A 20,407-nucleotide genomic window follows, 5' to 3' on the forward strand; every position below is an offset into this window, starting at 1 on the left:
AGGAGTTGCTAATTTGTTTTAGTGGAGAGAATGTGCATCATAGGAGTTTTCTGAACTAAGGATTCACTTAAGAAAAAAAGAAAACACTTATGACTAAATTACACAGTCAGGAAATTATAAATTCCATCATAACTTGGATTTCCTTTACATAAAACTTTTATATAACCATATATTGCAGAGGGCTTCAGATTTCTCTTTCTAATGTGAGGTTCTATGAAGCAAATGTCAACCAAAGAAACAGAAGACTATGCTTGGTTACTGATATGGTCCCTCAGCTAATCTGTCAAAAGATAGGACTTGAATACAGATCTTCTTAATTTAAAGAAGGACTCTTTTACCACGATATCCACTATACCAATCCTGCCTCATGCACACAAAAATATTTGTATCAAAAAGTTACTTAGATTTCCAAAATATTTATGACTTTAAAAATACTACATCATTCAATTAATTTATATGAAGCTAACTATAAAATGAGAAATTATTCTTCAATGAACATTTTTACAGATCCCAATAAAGCAAATCAAATCAGATTCCTCATAATGATTTTAATTTTCTCTCCATTTCCAATTGTTGATTTTTGTGAAAATACAGAAGACATTTTGAAAAGTAGCTTCTACAGAAAAACAAATAAACTAGTTATAAAATCTCTGATCTCTAGAAAATGGCAAGACTTTGGGGCAAAGCCAAGATGGCAGAATAGAAGCAGAGACTTCCTAGAGCTATCTCCCCCAAGTCCAGCCAAATACCTGTGAAAAATGACTCTAACAAAATTCTGGAGTAGAACTCAGAATGATGGAGGGAAGCAAATCTCCAGCCCAAGACAACCTGGAAGGTCAATAGGAAGCATCTGTCGTGGCTGTGCTCAGAACACAGTGCAGTCCAGCATGGGCCACAGATGGGACCTGAGCAGGCCTCAGGGGGACTGAGTATCTGGCACCTATGGCATTTTCTAGACTTCACAATCCCAAAACACCAAGGACAACCTGGAAGGTCAGTAGAAAAACCTATCTGACCTGTGTGAGACAAAAGAGTGGTATGGACCCCGCCCCATGGTGGTGGAAGGGGTGGAGGAGCCCGTGATAGCCACAGCAGGGGCAGAGGCAGAGGCTGTTTCTGGAGCTCTAGGCCCACAGATTGTGTGTGTGTGGGGGAGGGAACGAGCAGCTGACAGCGCACCTCCCCACCCCCACTGGAAGCAGAGAACTACCTTGACAAAGAGCTCAAAAGTCAAGTAAATGGCTGGGGAAATGAGCAAAAATCGGAAAAAGAATCAGACTATAGAATCCTACTTTGGTGACAAAGAGAACCAAAGGATCCAAACAGAAGAAAACAAAGTCAAAGCTTCTCCATCAAAACCTCCAGGAAAATATGAATTGGTCTCAGGCCATGGAAAAGCTCAAAAAGGATTCTGAAAATCAAGTAAGCAAAGTAGAGCAAAAACTGGGAAGAGAAATGAGAGTGATGCAAGAAAATCATGAAAAACAAGTCAACTGCCTGCCAAAGGAGACCCAAAAAAATGCTGAAGAAAATAACACCTTCAAAAATAGACTAACTCAAATGGCAAAAGAGATCCAAAAAGCCAATGAGAAGAAGAATGCCTTAAAAAGCAAATTGGACAGATGAAAAAGGAGGTCCAAAAACTCACTGAAGAAAATAATTACTTAAAGATTAGAATGGAGCAGAGGAAGCGAATTACTTCATTAATCTACAAATTATAAAACAAAATCAAAGGAATGAAAAAATAACAGACAACATGAAATTTCTCATTGGAAAAACAACTGACCTAGAAAACAGATCCAGGAGAAACAATTTAAAAATTATTGGACTACCTAAAAACTATGATTAAAAAAAAAGGGCCTAGACATCATCTTTCAAGTAATTATCTGACATTCTAGAACCAGATGGTAAAATAGATATTGAAAGAATCCACAAATCTGCCTCCTGAAAGAGATCCAAAAAGAAAAACTCCTAGGAATATTGTAGCCAAATTCCAAAGCTTCTAAGTCAAGGAGAAAATATTGCAAGCAGCCAAAAAGAAACAATTCAAGTATTGTGGAAACACAATCAGGATAACACAAGATAACAGCTTCTACATTAAGGGATCAGAGGGTTTGGAATATAATATTCCAGAGGTCAAAGGAGCTAGGATTAGAACCAAGAACCACCTATCCAGCAAAACTCAGTATAATACTTTGGGGGAAAAATGGTCATTCAATGAAACAAAGGACTTTCAAGCATTCTTGATGAAAAGACCAGAGCTAAATACAAAATCTGACTTTCAAACACAAGAATCAAGAGAAGTATGAAAAGGCAAAGAGAATCATAAGTGACTTATTAAAGTTGAACTGTTTACATTCCTACATGGAAGGATAGTATTTATAACTCTTGAGACTTTTCTCAATTCAACAAATTTCTCAATTAGTTGGCGGGATCATATACATATAGACAGAGGGTACAGGATGAGCTGAATATGAAAGGATGTGATCTAAAAAATAAAATTAATGGGCGAGAGAGGAATATATTGAGAGAAGGAGAAAGGGAAAAATAGAATGGGACAAATTACCTCTAACATAAAAGAGGTAAGAAAAAGTATTTTAAATGGAGGGAAAGAGGGGGGAGGTAAGAAGGAAAGAATGAACCTTACTCTCACTGGATTTGGCTTAAAGAGGGAATACCATGCACACTAAATTTGGTACGAAAATCTATCTTACATTACAGGAAAGCAGGGGGGAAGTGGATAAGTGGGAGTGGGGAAGAATGATAGAAGGGAGGGAAAATGGGAAGAAGGGCTAATTAGAAGTAAATACTTCTGAGGAGAGATGGGGTCAAAAGAGAGAATAGAATAAATGGGGGGCAGGACAGGATGGAGGGAAATATAGTTAGCCTTTCATCGTGACTGTTATAGAAGTGTTTTGCATGACTACACAAGTATAACCTATAGCGAATTACATGCTTTCTCAGTGGGGATGGGTGGGGAGGGAAGGAAGGGAGAGAAGTTGGACTCAAAGTTTTAAAACGAAATGTTAAAAACTGTTTTTACATGCAACTGTGAAATAAGACATATAGGCAATGGGGTATAGAAATATATCTTGCCCTCAAAAAAATAAAGGGGAAGGGGATGAGAGAAGGGAGAGGTATGATAGAAGGGAGGGCAGTTGGGGAAAGGGGTAATTGGAATGCATGATCTCCTGGGGTGGGCAGAGGGGAGAGATGGGGAGAAAATCTGGAAATCAAAATCTTGTGGAAGTAAATGATGAAAACTAAAAATTAATTAATTAATTTAAAAAACAGCAAGACTTGAACCACAATGACTAGTATAAAACAATTCTGTGTAATTTGAATTTAATTAAAACTGGCAAAAGCTGGAATTATCGGAAAAATGATACCTCGAAAATTCAGAAAACACTGAATAAGGATGTGAAGTGATTGATCAAGCTAAACATAACAAAATTCCTCTCTTGATCCAGTAAGTACTATCGCATCATAATTTGGGGGCTTGCCTAAAGCATTTAATAGCTTAAATAATGGACAGCCATGGATATTGTTTACCTAGTTTTTAGAGAATATTCTATTTTACTGACATAATCTACCATGTCAACACCACCCAAATGGTCTGTGGTTCCCCCGTGTATCATCAAGTATCATCTTATAAATCACAGTGCTTAGTGGGTCAAACAATTAATGGAAAATTAAGTCTGTATGATAAGAAAAATCATAAAATCTATTTCTTACATACTACATAGCTATATTCTCACATAAGCAAAAGCTTTAATGGATGCCATCACTATTCGCATCTGCAAGGTGAATAGAGCAAATGAGCTATACCAAATTAAAATATGTGTGTGGGAACATCTGAATAAGAGATTTGCTCAATTTCCCCTGTAGGAAGCTGTAAAGGTTCTTTCATCAAAATGATAATGTTGCTTAGTTTACCACCTCTTTCACAATAAAGATGCTGCAAAAAACAGGGTCAGTACAAGTGACTGAACATAAGATGTGGTGGGAAAAATAAGTGCGTTTCACAGGCTTAGGGTGCTAATATGATGTACATAATTGGACTAAGAGTCAGGAAATTTAAGTTCTGGTCTCAGCTCTATCACTTATTAGCTTTGTGACCTTCACCCTTCTTTCTTCATTTGGAAATGAGGAGACTGACTAGGTGATTTCTTTTTCCAAAAGAGATTTTTCTATTACCTACACTTCCTTTTGTATATTTTCCTCTTCACTCTTCCCAGACAGCCATCTGCTATAACAAAAATTTTTTTTCTTAAAAAAAGGAAAAAACCCCAGCAAAACCAACCAACACAATGAAAAAAACCTGGTAGCATTAGAAGCAATGTTCCACACCCCTAAACCCCTAGCTTTGCAAAGGTATCGTCTCATATCTCTTCTTTGGGGTCAAGCAAATTCATAATTTTCCAACATTTGGTTTTGATTGTTTTTGACTAGTTGATTTCTAAAATAGCTAAAATTCCTATGACCTATATTTGTCCTAAAGAGTTCAGTAAGCTATGAGATTGGAACACCATTAGAATCAGAGAAATTTTAAAAAGATGGCCACTTCATTTTTACAGAAGAATGAACAGACTAAGAAAGATTAAGCAATTTGCCCATTGTTATAAAATTTTTTAGAATTGGGATGGTAACTGAGGTCTCCCGAATCCCAGATTGAATGCTATTTCCACTACACAATGCTGCCACACCTTAAACTAATATTAATGCAACTGACACAAACTCAGGAGTTGAAGACCAGCCAATAGTGATCTTAGATTTAAAAAAAAACAAACAACCACCATGAAGTTACTTGTACCATCTATATTTAGAATAAGTTCTACATGACCAACTCTAAATTCCATAGGAAAAAGGCTGTTCCTGATAGGGCTCAGTTAACCCTAAATACATAAAAACTTATTGCATAGACCTCTGCATTTCTATTTACATGAATCCTTGCATACTAAATTCGATGAAATGTGAACTGTCAGGAAAAAAGGTTACCCAACAAAAACTGAGGAAAAGCTTTCATGCTACAGTTAAGTCTAACTCTTTCCATCCCCTAACTCCCCTATTCTGCTATTAAGAAAAGACCAAACAGACAAGCAGAATATTCATTTCATTAGTAATTCAAAAGGGTTGGTGCAACATGAGAAAGAAGCAACTGTGGGAAGTAGGTGTTGTCAGTACCCCTATTTTACAGAGGAGAAAACTGAGGCCAAGAAAGGTGAAATGAAGACCATATTGGAGTACTGACCACAGTTAAATGTCAGAATTTAGATATGGCTCCAAATGACCAGGTTTCTATTATCGAATTACTCAGATAAGAACTCAGGTAACTAATAATAGGATCATTTTCTTAGAAATTATATATTGCTTTCTGAGAGGATTAATGAAGTCAATAAGCATTTATAAAGCACTTAATATGAATGTGAGGCACTGTGTTAAATTATGATAATGAAATGAACATGAAATTTTAAAATAGAAAATAAATCAAGAAGCTCAAAGTAAGTACAAAAAAGGAAATCTTAAAAAATCTGAGAACAGATAAATTAGAAATCAAATAGACAATAGAACTGAACTGAAGAAGCTAAAATCTGAGTCTTTGAAAAAGACTAACAAAATTAATAAACCTTTAGCCACCTTAAGCAAATTATCAAAATAAGAGAATAAGATAAAATCACAATAAATCAAGAAGAAATAAAAATTATCAAAATCTACTATATGCAAAACTATATGCCAACAAAACTGAGAATTTGAAAGGAGGTTAAAAACACAGAACAAAAAAAATTCCACTTAAATTACAAAACAATAGAGATCTCAATCAAATTTCAGAAAAGCAAATTGAACTAGCTGTAAAATCACCTACTAAAGGAAAAAAGAAAAAACTTGGTCCAAATGGATTTAAAGAAGAGTTCCCTCAAACTTCTGAGAGAACAATTAATATCTCTACACAAAAACCATTCTCAAAATTTGTGAAGATAAACATTCAACTAAATCCCTTTTATGAGACATATACAATTCAAATACCTAAACTAGGGGGTGCATATCATTATGGACCACATCATTAATGAATACTGATTCAAATTTTTAAAATAAATCTTGGCCCAAAAACCCCTAACAATTTATCTTTAAAAATCATTCAACATGATCAAGTTGCATACATACCACGGATGCAAGGATCAATGTAAGGCAAACAGTTAACATAATTAATATTACTAAAAACAAAACATACCAAATCACATGATTATATATCACTAGAGGGCAAAACGACCTTTGACAAAGTACAACACTCATTTTTGCTAAAAATCCTACAAAGCATAAGACAGAGAAGGATATACATTTTTTAACAGGATAAAAAGTATCTATCTAAAATCAAAAGCTAGTATTATATGCAAATGTGACAAAACCAGTTTTTCCAGTACATCCAGGAATAAAGCAAGGACATCCCCTTGCCCCACTGTTATTTGACACATTTCTAGAAAAAGGCAGTAATGGCAGTTAAGACAAGAAAAAGAAACTGAAGGCATAAAGATAGGCAAAATGGAGATGAAATTGTTTATCTGGTGATGCATGATGGTTTATTTACACAATCTTAAGGAATCAGGAAAGAAACTGAGATAATAGCTTCATTAAAGTAGTAGCTTATATAATAAACTCAAAATCAATAATACTTCTGTATAGAAACAACAAAATCCAAGAAAAAATAACAGAATGGGAAGCTCCAGGCAAAATAACTACAAAATGTATAAACTACCACGGAGTCAATATATCAAAGTATTACAAAATGTTCTTTACAGAAATAAACCATTTAAAGGGATGGTCTATGTCCACATGTGATGCCAATATAATAAAAATAATAATATTACTGAAATTAACTTACAGATTTAGTGCTATATCGAACTTCCAACAGAATACAGAGCTAGATATTATAACAAAAATCATCGGAACAACAAAAGATCAAGACCATCAAGACAAACAATGAAAAAAATTATGAATGAAAAAAGAATACTCAAAACTACATTATGAAGTAGCCATCATCAGCACTATTTAGTACTAGTTTAAAAATGTCCAAGAAACTTAAGTGAACAGACTAGACAAAAAAGAATCAGAAATAACTGAACCCTACACAGGGCTTGATAAACCCAGAGAGATAAGAACTGCGAGGAAAACTGGAAAACAGTCCAGAGCAATATCATACACTGTAGAATACACAAACTCAAAATGGGTGGATGACCCAAATTATTAAAAATCTAACTATGAAAAAAATCAGATGAGAATCAGATCAGGTACCTTTCACAGCTAAGACCAGAAAGTGAATTCTTAATAAGTAAAAGAGAAAATTACCAAAGGTAAAATGATTAATGCTGATTACGTGAAATTTAAAAGTTTTTGCATGTACAAAATAAAAGCAACTAGAATAAGAAGGGAAGTAATCAACTAAGAAAAAATCTTAGTGTGGATTATTTCTAATAAGTGCCTAATATACAAGATATAAAGACAATTAAAAGAAACACATAAGGTCAAAAGCTATTCACATTAGAAGAAAAGGATATGAACAAATAGTTCTCAAAAGAAGAATTGTAAACTATTAACAACCCTGTAAAAATACTACAAATTGCGAACAATAAGAGAAATAAAAAATGAAAACTCTGAGGCAAAATTTCACACTCAGAAAACTGTCAAAGATAAACAGAAGACAAGAACAGTCAATGTAGGAGGAGTTGTGGAAAGATGGGCATACTGACATTACTGGTAGAGTTGTGAATTGATCCAACCATTCTAGAATTATCCAAAGAAGGAGGTAAATGACACAAAGTCCTAATGTACACTAGAACATTTATTATGGAACCTTTTATGGTCTAGCAAAGAACCAAAAACAAAATGGCTAACCAAGATTTAGCATATGAAAGTAATGGAATATTACTACAGTAGAAGATAGGATAAAAAAAGAAAAATAAGTTATAAAATAATGCAAAGTATAGTAAGTAGAACTAGGAATAAAATATACGTAATGACAACAATGTAAATGGAAAAAACAACCGCTGAAAATATTTTGAAATTATAATGGCCAAGTGTGGCCCTGAAGAAGAGATAATGTCAGAGTTTTTTGATATGTTGTTGAGTTTTGCTGAGTTGTTTTTCCTCTTTTTTTCCTTCTTGGTTATGAGGGATAGCTCTATGGGATCAGAAGATGAGTAAAACATATTGTGAAACATAGGTTATATAAAAGCAAAATATTAATTAAAATGTCCTTAAAAATACTGACATTGCATGGACACAGATTTTTCTCTGTGCGTACAGATTCCTATACCTACCTATATCCTTACTCTGGGTAGCTTGGTCACTAAATTAACAAAATTGATTTTAGTATAATGATACCAATATCCTACTCATCATAAAATCTTTAAAGACAAAATTATCACTGTTAGTGATTCTTTTCCTCCTTTACTATGACTGTTTTATTCAATTAGCATTTCTGAGTATCTTTCCCATCAGTGACACTAGACCGTCCTCTTGTAACAACAAAAAGAGGTTACCAAAAATAAACTGGCAAAATGACGACATTGCAATGGCATGTGCAACACTTCACGACCCAGGTAGTCACCCTACCTCTGTGCTTCCAGGAGGGAAGCATGTTTGGTATGATTCTTTTCCTAGAGCTGTACTCTACCTCTACTTTGTATGGATTGAATCTCAGAGATAAACAGACAGTTGGTAATTTTCTTGTGCCACTAGACTGGAACAAAGTAGCAGCTGCAGAGAAGTTCATATAAATGAAACGTCCATTCAATAGGCACAGATGGTTCTGATAACAAGGCTGCTTTTATACATCAAAGCCAAGAAAATACTTGGTTATAAAGACTTTATAGCATTCAAACCTTCTGTAGTAGTACTAATATATAATTAGCTATTATTATTGTTAATATACAGATATCATCCACAAGTAATGCTGAATTAAGGGAAGTTGGCCACATCATAAATAAACATAAAATAACCAATAAAACCAGGGAATGAGAATTGAAAATATTTCCTTTTTAAAAAGCAAAGTTTTATAGCTAAGGTTCCCAACCAATCTCTTTACATTTCTGGGTCTGGATTTCCTCATCTGTGAAAAGAACTATTTGGATTATATGATTTTTAATGACCCTCTGACCTCCCATGAGATCTCAAAGCTTAAAGTCAATTGCTACTACTGTATTCCATTCTTAGTAGTATTCCTCTCCAATAATATTTAGTTATTTTCCTGGAAACTCCTATTCTTAGGGAGATCAAGGCTTCTGGAAATCATTTCAAGTTAGACAGAAATTATCTAGCCCAACCTGTAGCTGAAGGATGAAATGTCCTCTAAAAATATCCCCAAATGCTCATCTAGTCTGAAATAAAAAATAGCTCAACTCCAGAAAAAGTTTGCAGACATCTGTTCCATAGTAATCTTAACTAAGTAACACAAATTTACCAGTCAAAAAAAGTCTTATGGGCTTTTGTCCTTTATTTTAAAAGGAATGTGCCTTCCCCCACAAAAAATGAATTAATGAACATGGTTTCCTACTTGCATGGCAAAAATTTAGATTCTCTGTAGTGAATACTATCAAAATTGCTACACATATTTAATACCATTATATGTGAGTTATTTCCAGAGGACCATTTAAAGTGTTTCTATTTTTTAATGCTTACCTTAAAGTCTATTTCTCGATCTTTACAGCAGGATACACAGTTCACAATCAGCACTACCAATGTTAGTAAACTGCATACAGATAGAACCACAAAAAGTAAGGACACTTCTGCAGCAGCTGCTTCCCCTAAAAAGAAAGAAGTACTCTTAAAAACAAATGCATTCAAAATTCAATTTTAATCACTGAATAAATATACATGCTCCTCCCACAAGCATAAACTGAATCAAATATTAAATAAATGCTTAGAATGAAGCTATGGCCAAATTAAGAGTCTTTGAGAAGTGAATAAGTTACCTGAATGATAACTTATCAAGTCTGAACATTTTTGGAGTTAGGACATACTGGTGGACACTATTTTCTCTAAATAAAGAATTTTTCCTTACTAGTCCAATACCATTCACTAACAGTGCAGCTAATATACCTATGATGAAATCACAGATTAAAAAAAAAGGGACTGAATTATGCTCCATCCAAGTTGTGATGAAGTAAATTTTGTTGTAAATTTGATTCATTGAAGAAAGACCAGAATACGTCTACAACAAACAAAAAGCACTAAATTCCCATCACTAATAACACCGTTAACTTGGGCACATCATTCCTCCCCCCTAGGTCTGTTTTCTCTGCTGTAAAAAGAAGGGATTTTAAATGTAAAAATATTTATAGTAGTAAAGTGGGTATCCTTCAACTGCAGAATAGTTGAACAAATTGTGCTATATGGAATATTAATGTGCCATGAGAAACGACAAGAAGAAATCAAGAGAAACTGAGAAAGACATGAACTAAAACAGAGTAAAGTAAGAAGAACCAGAACAACTTACATAATGACCACAATAATGTAAAAGAAAACACCAGAAGACTCCAGACTTCTGGTTAGTCTAGTGACCAACTGTGAATTCAGAGGGTAAAGGGTAGAGCATGTATCTTGACTCCTGGCAAAGGTGTGATGAACAAACAACAGGAAGATGAATGAGGCATTCATTTTAAAACATGTTCAATGTGTTATTCTGCTTAACTACATTTCTCTATTAGGAAGAGTTCACTGGGAGGTAGGGAGTTAACAAAGGAGTGACAGAAAAATTTTTAAAAAATGTGAATGATAATTCAAAATAAAGTAAAATAAAGAAGTTGTACTAGGTGATCTCTATAGTGCTTCCCCAGTGCTAACACTATAATTCTTGTATGAACACAACCTATATGTGAATAGTAATGATGTAATAAGCATTCAAATGAAAGAATTCTCACAAAACTATTTTGACTAAATATCAGAACTTAAATCTGTGCTGAAAAATATGTATTGCAAGAATCTATGTTAACTGATGAACACAAAGGATATTAAGAGTACATTCTTCTCGGCAGTACTGGTAAGTATTTCACAGTGTAATTCAAATGAAAAATCATTATATTTAAAAACAAAGAAGGAGATTCCAGAATTTTGTTCAATAGCTCATTCTATTATCTTGATTTTAACCCTAAGAAAGGGCTTTCCAAATTTGATTTAGATTAATGCTATTCTTCAAACTCTCCTCTTTTCCTAATTCATTCTCTGCATGTCTGTCAAAGTTATTTCTAAAACACAGATCTAACAGTGAGGTGACATTCTACCTCAACCATGATCAACTCAAAAATTTGCATGGCCCTCTACTGTCTTTAGGATAAGATTAAAAATCCTCAGTCTGGAATTTAAAGTGTACCACATCCTGACTTTCTATCCAATTTTATTTCATACTACTCCCTTTTCATGCATTCTCTAATCTAGGCAAACTGGCCTACTCCCTGTTCCCCACACACAACTTCCATCTCTTTTCCTTTGCACATGGAGGTCCCAAGGCTGGAATGCATTCTCTTCCTCACCTCTCAATCACAGAATCTGTAGCTTCCTTCAAAGCATAAATCACGTGCCATCTCTTACACAAGACCTTTTCCAATCCCAATCCCTCAATTACTACAACACATCCTATACTGATCTTAATCTGCAAAATTTTGTACATAGCCTTGTATTTACTATTTGTGTATTTCTGGAATGTAAGCTCCTTTAGAAAAGGGATTGTTTTCTTTTTATCTTTGTAGCTCTAGAACCTACCACAGTTCCCTGCAAATACTCAATACTTAAATGGTTTTAAGATGTCATCAATTAGGAAGCTGCTCCTTCTAAAGACCACAACCTATTCACATCTGCCTGTCCTGTACAACTGTCCATGTCTTCCTGTAAGTTCACCGAAGGGGTCCAACCCACATGATGGAGGCCTTCCTGTATTCTCTCAATATCAGGAGGTATCACACAGTTGTCTTCCTGCACCCCTGCAACATGACCATCAGCATATCTCTTCTAATCATATATTTTCTTGAAGACATCTTTTACTCTGGTTCTTATGTGATGTCCCTTTCTAATATATAAAGCAAGCTCATAAACATCATATGACCCTCCACTGCCTTCTGTGTGATATTCATTTTTAATACATTAGAAACCATTATATTCTACATTTCATTGCCATATAGCAAGACTGGCAGAAAGATGATATAAAAAAATTGGTCTGGAATTCTATGGGAAGCCTGGAGTCATTAAAGGAACTCTCCTAGGAAATCCTTTAGAATCAGGCAGATCTGAATTCAAAACTCACCTCATTACTAGCTGTGTGACTTGGTTTGGTCACTTTACTTCTCTAACCCTCTGCTTTTTCATCTGTAAAATAAGACTAATATAAATACCTCACACATGAAATAATGTGAAGGTCAAATGAAATAATATATGCAAAGTGCTTTGGAAACCTTAAAAATCCTACATAAATTCTAACTATCATAATCTACAATTTCTCAAGGACAAATCAGCCTCCTCTCCTTCTATTCAACTTTAGACTCATTCATTTGTGTTGTAACCAGGTCAGTAGACACTTTTCAATCATCTGGTCTTTCCTGAGTGGATGGTCAGATCAAACTCTTAAATAGTTGTAGATCTCTTCCATTCTGGGTACTGAGGATACTTAAAGAACAATGTCATCTACAAATAGCAATCTAGAGATCCCTCTTCAACTTGGACTGGATTTCCTTCATCAGACATTTTTGGTGAGTACATCTCTCCTTGTTTTATGCATGACCTGAACAGTTATTTCTGTTTTCTCTTTCAAGTAATCTTAAATGATTTGATGTATAGATGGGAGACATGTTGGGAGAGCACCTGGAAAACAGAGTTTTGTTATACTGAATCAAATACTTCTTCATACTCAACAATAAGCACAATGGGATCTTATATTCTCTACGTCTTTCACTCAACAGCAAAACGACAAATATGTTGTCCACTGTTTAATATTGCTTGCTAAAGCCCGATATTACATACTAACATACTCTTTGAAGATGCCCTTAATTCATGTATAGATGACTCTCAGAAAACTTGTACAGAAGGGAGAACAGGTGTATAGGCTGAGAGTTATTGATGCTTTTTCTCAGTTGCCTTTGAATGGAGAATGTGGGGACAATAAGGTCCAAGACTCTGTCCATGTCTCATCTACCCCACCTTCAGATACCTTGCATATCAATTCTTCAATGCTCAAACAGTTGTGGTGATTCTGGCATGGGGGGGCATGCTTCTCCTCTATATAGATCCAAGCCAGATCCTTTTCTGTCTGTGCTCTATTTAGTGCTATTTGTACCTACCCTACAAGCACATCTGGAACTGTGATGATCCATGTATTTCTGTTCTACTGTCTTTGATAGTAAAAAGTTAACAGTTTTGTAACTGTCATCTTTGCAGATTTTTCCATTTTCCTTTTTTTTGTTATACTCCCATTTTCGTCTTTGAATATCCTTAGAACAACTTTGCTTAGTTGGAACTGTTTTACTGCTTCTGCTTTATGAGGTGATACTGCTTATAATTTGCTGTATTCCCTCTCTTCATAACATTTTTCAAACAAGTTTACATTCAAACTGGTGTTGCCTTTGAATGTCCTATATCTCTGATTGGTCATATACAAAATGTTTGCTAAGATACTTTCTGGTTTCTTTTGACTTTCTTATTGTGGTGATAAGCTTATGTTTTTCTTTTTTCCTGCTTTTTTAAAAAAACAAATTCTGATTCTTATTCTGATCTTTGTTTTAGCAAGTTGGTAATCTGATGGTACACAAATAAGTGATTCAGTTTTGACTCCCACATCAATAATAAATCTTTTGTTATCTGTTAAAATATAATCAATTTTGCATTTTTTTGTGATGTTACTTGGTATATACTATGTCGAGTGCCTACCAATTATTTTCTCATCGAAGTGTGAAGCTTCTGCATAGTCTATGAGTCTTCTCTCTGAGTCATTTTTTCTAAAATACTTCTTAGAATCCTAACTTTTTTTCACCCTTGCAAAGAAATTCTTAAGCATCAAAGGTATGTTTATTTAATACAGAAGATATTGCTGAGTTTTTAAGTAGAACTTTCTTATTCTTCATTCTCAGCAACCTTTTGGTGCATAAGCTACAATTATTTACATGTTGTTCTTTTTACAAATATTAACTAATGCTACCAACTTCTCTCTGTTTCTCCAAGAGTATGTATGCCATATTTTCAATTAGCTAGAACTTTCTTCAATTCTTTTTTATACCAAGAATGTCAAGATTCATATGATTCACCTCCTTCAGCAGTATGTCCACATCTTGATCACTGGACAAAAATCTCACTTTTAGTCAAATTAAAGTCTATAGATGTTCTAAAAACTGGGTGAATTTTTTTTTTAGCATATTTACGTACACAAATATGTATATTTACTTTTGGTTAATGATTTCTAAAAGTAGTACCAACGTTATCTTTGTCATGAGGAAGGATTATGTGAATGGTAAGATATATATAAGAATGACTATAGTTTTTTTTTTAAACTTTATAAAATAAAGAATAGCACTGGACTAAATTAGAAATGAAGTAGTTCATCCCCACTGTGAAAGTATGTGTGTAGCCATAAGCACATTCTTCATTTATAATACTGGCAGAAATTTGCTAAGAGATAATAACAAATCACTAACAGCTGAATCTTCTAAGATTTAACACCACTAACAGTCACTTTTCTTATTTTGTTTCTACCTATGCTAGTCTATAAGTAGTTCAACCTATACTTTATGTTGGTATTGCATAGTGTGGCAAATTAAACTTTTTACTCATAAAGGAAGAATAAATGAGATGATATACTAAAAATATAACTATATACTATAACTATATACTAAAATACAACACACCCAGGTTCACTATGATGAGTCATTGCTATAAACCTTTTTTTCAAATTAATAAAATAGCCTAAATAAACCTACACAGTCAAAACTGAAACCTATTACTATTCCTTGGTTGTTTGGTACTCTCCCACCTCCATATTCCATGTACCAGTGACACTAAAATACTTTCACTTTTTTTCATTCATAATAAATATTTCCTTATTTTATGGCATAAACAATGAAAAGATCGGAATTAGTACATTTCTATAGATTTATAATCAGCAATTTCAACAGAAAACTTAAAAAAGATCTTCCAATGGTTAAGTGTTTTAATATTACACTCTAATTCTATATTGTGAAGACTGACCAGCCTTTTTATTTTATTTTTTTACATTTCATAAAAGGTTTATTTAACAATATCAGTGAAAGGATATTCAGCAACCTAAGCACTTAGATGGATGGAACCTGGAATCAGGAAGTCTTGACTGAATCCTGCCCCAGATACTTTCCAGCTGTGGAAAGCTGGGCAAGTCGCTTAACCTCCGTGATGAAAAGCCTTTGGTTTCCTCATCTGTAAAATGAGGATAATAATAAAAACTACCTTTTGAGGCTACTGTGAAGATCAAATGAGATAGTATTTGCATAGCACTCTGTAAACCTAAAAGTAAGATATATATGTGTGTGTGTGTGTGTGTATATACGCTATTTTTTTATTGTTGTTTTGTAATTACTGTTATATTAAGAATAAGTCATGGATTTAGTTGAGCATGGAACCAGCCTTTTTAAAACAGGGAGTATGATCTGAGGCCCTAGGTTCAAATCCTGGCTCTGTTATTTGCTACTTGTGTGACTCTCAGTAAACAGCATAACCTCCCTGGGCCTCAGTTTATTCATCTGTAAAATGAGGTAGTTAAGACAGATTTACTTTGTAAGGTACCTTCCCAGTATGAATCTATGGTTCTATAATACTAAATAATAAAATATCAGAAGACCAGCTTTAAAAATATGTGAATAATGATTCTACTGTCTGAATCTGTTACAGATATAAGATCATTATTTTTATTATTTAGCCTTTGTACATATTTGTATAATATTAATGAAGCAAAGGACCCACAATACTAAGTCAGCTACAGAAAATTTAATACTTCATCAAAAAAAGAGGAACAAGATTGACAGACACTCTCAGCAAATATGATAGGTTAAGAATCTAAACAAAGATTTTTGGAAAAAGACAGACTACTTCACTAAACAATAGCTGAAGTAGTTAAGAGGTAGGTGTCACCAGAATAGAAATTCAAATGAAAGTGAAAGTGGTTTGCCTCTGGATGAAGCTTATAAAACGGCTATGATCCAAGGAAGGAATCAAAAGACCCACCCAACATTTTCATACTATTTCACAATATTTTAAGAAAGAAACATTAAACAAATGACAAAGTCATGCAGCTTTGTTTGTGGAAACAAGTTTGTTGTTTTTTAAATGGTAATTCAGGCCCAGGACACTGCCAAAAGAACCTACAGTGGTGTTAAGGATCTTGGCTTTAGTAATCTATGTAGATATACAAGGAAATGACACAGGCAGTGCTGCACATTACTGCAGATCATGAAAATTCACCACTAAAATACAGCTAGCAAAACATGACCTTACGGCCAGATTTATCAGAAGCTAGAATTACTTACCTTCTGTGGAAAATGCCCATACTACAAATATAGGCCTCAAAATAACCTAGAGAACTAAATACTAAATTCTACTGGAACCCTATAATTATTACAGAATAAATTGTTCCCACCCAGCCCCTATGAACACTGCTCCATAAAAACTTAAGAATGACCATTTGAATAGATATCACTAGACCAGATTCTTAATCTTCATGCTACACGGAACAAAAAGCTTTCAAAACATAAAGACCAAACAGAAGAGATCAATATCACATAGGAATAGGACAAAGTATATGTCATTCCTGTTGACTTGTCTATCATGGAAGTTGGACCAAGGATGCTTTCAGCGCATCCACAGAGGATGAGCTTATATCCTAATCTAATGCCTTTCTTCTATTAAAAAACAACAACACCCAGCTATTTTATCCATCTGTGCAATAACCTGCATATAATTAAATATGGAGGAATAAGAGCAGATTAGTTATTTGTCCCAAGACCATTTCTCTCTGAATTTCATCAGAGATGAAAAGAATGAGATTAATTTGTTATATAAATATAGATTTATATAGCTGGCATTTATTTGGCTCATTAAAACTTAGAACATATTTACATTTCTTATCTCAGATGACAATGATAAAAGAGGCAAGCTTCTAAAGGAGATAGGCATAACTGGAGGGATCGGTCTTGCCTCCCCCCCCAAAAAAGGTCATTTCATCCTTGCTTATAGAAAAGGAGGCAAGAATGAATGAAGATTCAGAGCTAAGTTTTGAGGCCTGAAAGAAGGGAAATAAAGTCACTAACAGATGGTCTCAACACTGAAAATTTTCATGAAATATGCTTCAGCGCTTCCAATGATACACAATTTCACTGATGTCAGGGTATGTCATCCTTCATCAAAGTAAGTACACAACTTAAAGGACTAAGCACATATTTCACACATTCTACAGAAAGATACATGGAGAGAAAGCTTCTTAGTATATCTCAGCAGCTTAGTCAAGGGTGGCACCTGACCCTCTAATCCAAATACTAAATAAAGCTCTCAAAATTCCTAACTAAGAAAAACAAATGTAACCCTGGTCTATGTAATTGCTTCTTAGCCATCTATGAAACAATGGTTCAAATGCAATAGAAAACTTGTTAAAGTACCAACTGAAAATAAAAGATATTTTAAGGAGTAACTTTTCCAAATTTAACCCCCAAACTGATTCCACTAAACAGTGGAAGCATAACAGAAAACATGTCAAGCTATTTTTATAAAACCTCATTCTATACCTAATTTAGTAGAATTTGATTAAAATATACAATCTTTCTTTGTTCTGGAGAAATGTACATATTCATGTCCATACTAGGCTTCCTATTAGAAATAGGAAACAGATTTCACTAGCAAAGTAAAAACCTCTGTTGCCTAAATCTTTTTTTTTAAATTTTAGTTGAAAGAATTAACATCCTCTGAAATAACCATACACAACTGGAAATCTGCACTACACTAAGATGTCCTATAAAAAAATGAATGCAAAGAAGACATTTTAAAAAATATTTTGAAGACAGCTAGTAACAAAATTGTTAAAATTTACTTGGAAAGATTGAGTTACAATACATGTCACAAAAAAATTATGTTGTGAAGTGCTTATGCACTGAAGCTCTAAAAAATGACACATTTGAAAATGTCTGAAAAATCTTTTCCTAGATAAGAATTAATCTTTTTTTTAAAAAAGTAATACTACAAGTTCTGCTTCTTTCTTTGGTTATTCAACTGAATTTTTAAAGGGTACCTTTTTAGTATCAACCAACACTGAATGTCTATTGAGTGAATGATTAGATATTTTGTTAATAAAGAGAAATATTAGAGTATTTTTCAGATAAGTCATCATTCTAAGAGAAAATACATATTAGAAGAAATTTAAGATATATCCTGTGCAGCTAAGTGGCGGCAGTGGAAGACTCACCTTCTTGGGTTCAAATCTGGCCTTAGACACTTACTAGTTGTGTGACCCAAGGCAATTCACTTAACTCTGTCTGCCTTATGTCTCCTCATCAGTACAATGAGCTGGAGAAGGAACAGTAAACCACTCCAAGAGAACCCCAAATGGAGTCACAAAGAGTTGGACATGACTGAAACAATTGAACAACAAAAATATATCCCACTCTATGTGTAATGGAATATAACATTAACAGTGGTTCTCAAAATCTCTCTGCCCCTTTTTAATCAAAATCTTTTGGCTCTATTTTAAACAATAAACACTTATTAAGCACCTATGTGTCAAGCACTGTGCTAGGTGCTGGGAATAAAAAGACAAGTATCCTGTGGGTCTACATTTCTAACAGTACAGACTCCACTGCTGTGATTCTCAGTGAGTCAGACTACAGACAGACACAATTAACTCAAAATAAGGGCATTTACTAAAAAATGTCATAATGGCTACAAAACATTTCTGACATAAACCTGGGGCATAAACTTCTTCCACAAATGTTGTGTCCATGGGAAGAGTGCACAGAGTACAATGACAGTGAGGCACATTGTTCAGAGAACAAGTCCAGCAACTCTGGAGCATCAATGTCCTTCATTTCTCAGTGGAGTCCTCACAAAATTACTCCTGGGGACAGCACATGCTGGGTGTTGCTCAGCTTGGTTCCTAAGATCTACCCTTCTGTTCAGCTCCACTCTCAGAGACTGCCAAGGGTAGCTAGTCCTGAGTGGCTTCTCTTCTGTACTGCTCTAAGTCCTGTTCCTTCAAGTTGCTTCCAGCCTCAAATGGCTGCCACTTTTAGTCTGTCCTTTCTCAAGTATTCTTTGAACTCTCTGGAAGTGACTTTCCAAATGCCAGGTGGTACCTGAGCAAGTAGTTCCAATACTAAATGCTATGGTCAGTGGGAGATGGCAGGAGGAGAGAAAGTTACCTCTTTCCCCAAAAGCTAAGGAGTTAGGTTCTTCCCTGGCTTCTCACTCCTGCCTCTACTACCTCTAACTGAGTGACTTAGACTATCATCTTTTCAAAAATTTGCTTTAATTTTCAACATTCATTTTTATAAGATTTTGAGTTCTAAATTTTTTCCTCCCTCCCTCCCCTGTCCTCTCCCCAAGAAGGCATGCAATCTGATATAGGCTATACATGTATAATCATATTAAACATATTTCCACATTGGTCACATTGTGAAGAATCAAAACAAAAGGGGAAAACCATGATAAAGAAACAACAAAGAAGAAAATAGCATGCTTTGATCTGCATTCAGACTCTGCATTCAGTTCTTTCTCTGGATGCGGATAAGTCTTTTGGAATTGTCTTAGATCAGTGCATTGCTGAGAAGAGCTAAGTCTATCAAAGCTGGTCATGGCACAATGTTGCTGTTACTGTGTGCAAGGTTCTCCTGGTTCTGCTTACTTCACTCAGCATCAGTTCATGTAAGCCTTTTCAGGTTTTTCTAAAATCTGCCTAGACTTTTTAAGGGTCTCCTAGAAAAATGCTCAGTCATCATCCAATAACATTGCTCCATTCTGACTTACTTAAGGGACTTTTCATGTATCATAAATAAATCATATGGCATGATCTCACATCTAATATTTTGGCCCTTTTTCTATGATTAGGTCCTAGGCTTTCAACTGATACACAAATTAGATACAAGGCAATCTGGAGGGGTGGGAGGGGAATAGTATCTGCAGAGAATTGGGGAGGCGATTATGAAAGATTTCACGCAGAAGGTGGTGTCTGAGCCATGTCTTAAAAGAAACCAGGGATTCTAAGAGGCTGAGGGGAGGAAAGCTACTTTCCTGGCATAAGGGTTACAATCAGAGCCCATGAAAGCTGATGATTGTTAACAGGAGAGAAAATGTAGGGAAAAGGGCCTAGGACTATGCTTTGAGGTGGACCCAGAGGGGTCAGATATGAGTGATAAATCAGCAAAGT

General features: G+C 34.6%; 1 protein-coding gene across 2 annotated transcripts in view; it reads right to left on the bottom strand.

Moving 5' to 3' along the window:
- LMTK2 (lemur tyrosine kinase 2) overlaps positions 1-20,407 on the bottom strand; it is a 109,572-nt gene that overhangs the window by 63,359 nt on the left and 25,806 nt on the right. For both annotated transcript variants that reach the window (XM_072597828.1, XM_072597826.1), the window contains exon 2: positions 9,673-9,797. In XM_072597828.1, coding sequence (XP_072453929.1) covers positions 9,673-9,797 — 125 coding nt within the window. The remainder of the gene's footprint in view (positions 1-9,672; positions 9,798-20,407) is intronic.

The sequence above is a fragment of the Notamacropus eugenii genome, chromosome 3 (genome assembly GCF_028372415.1).
Source record: "Notamacropus eugenii isolate mMacEug1 chromosome 3, mMacEug1.pri_v2, whole genome shotgun sequence".
Taxonomy (NCBI): Eukaryota; Metazoa; Chordata; class Mammalia; order Diprotodontia; family Macropodidae; genus Notamacropus; species Notamacropus eugenii.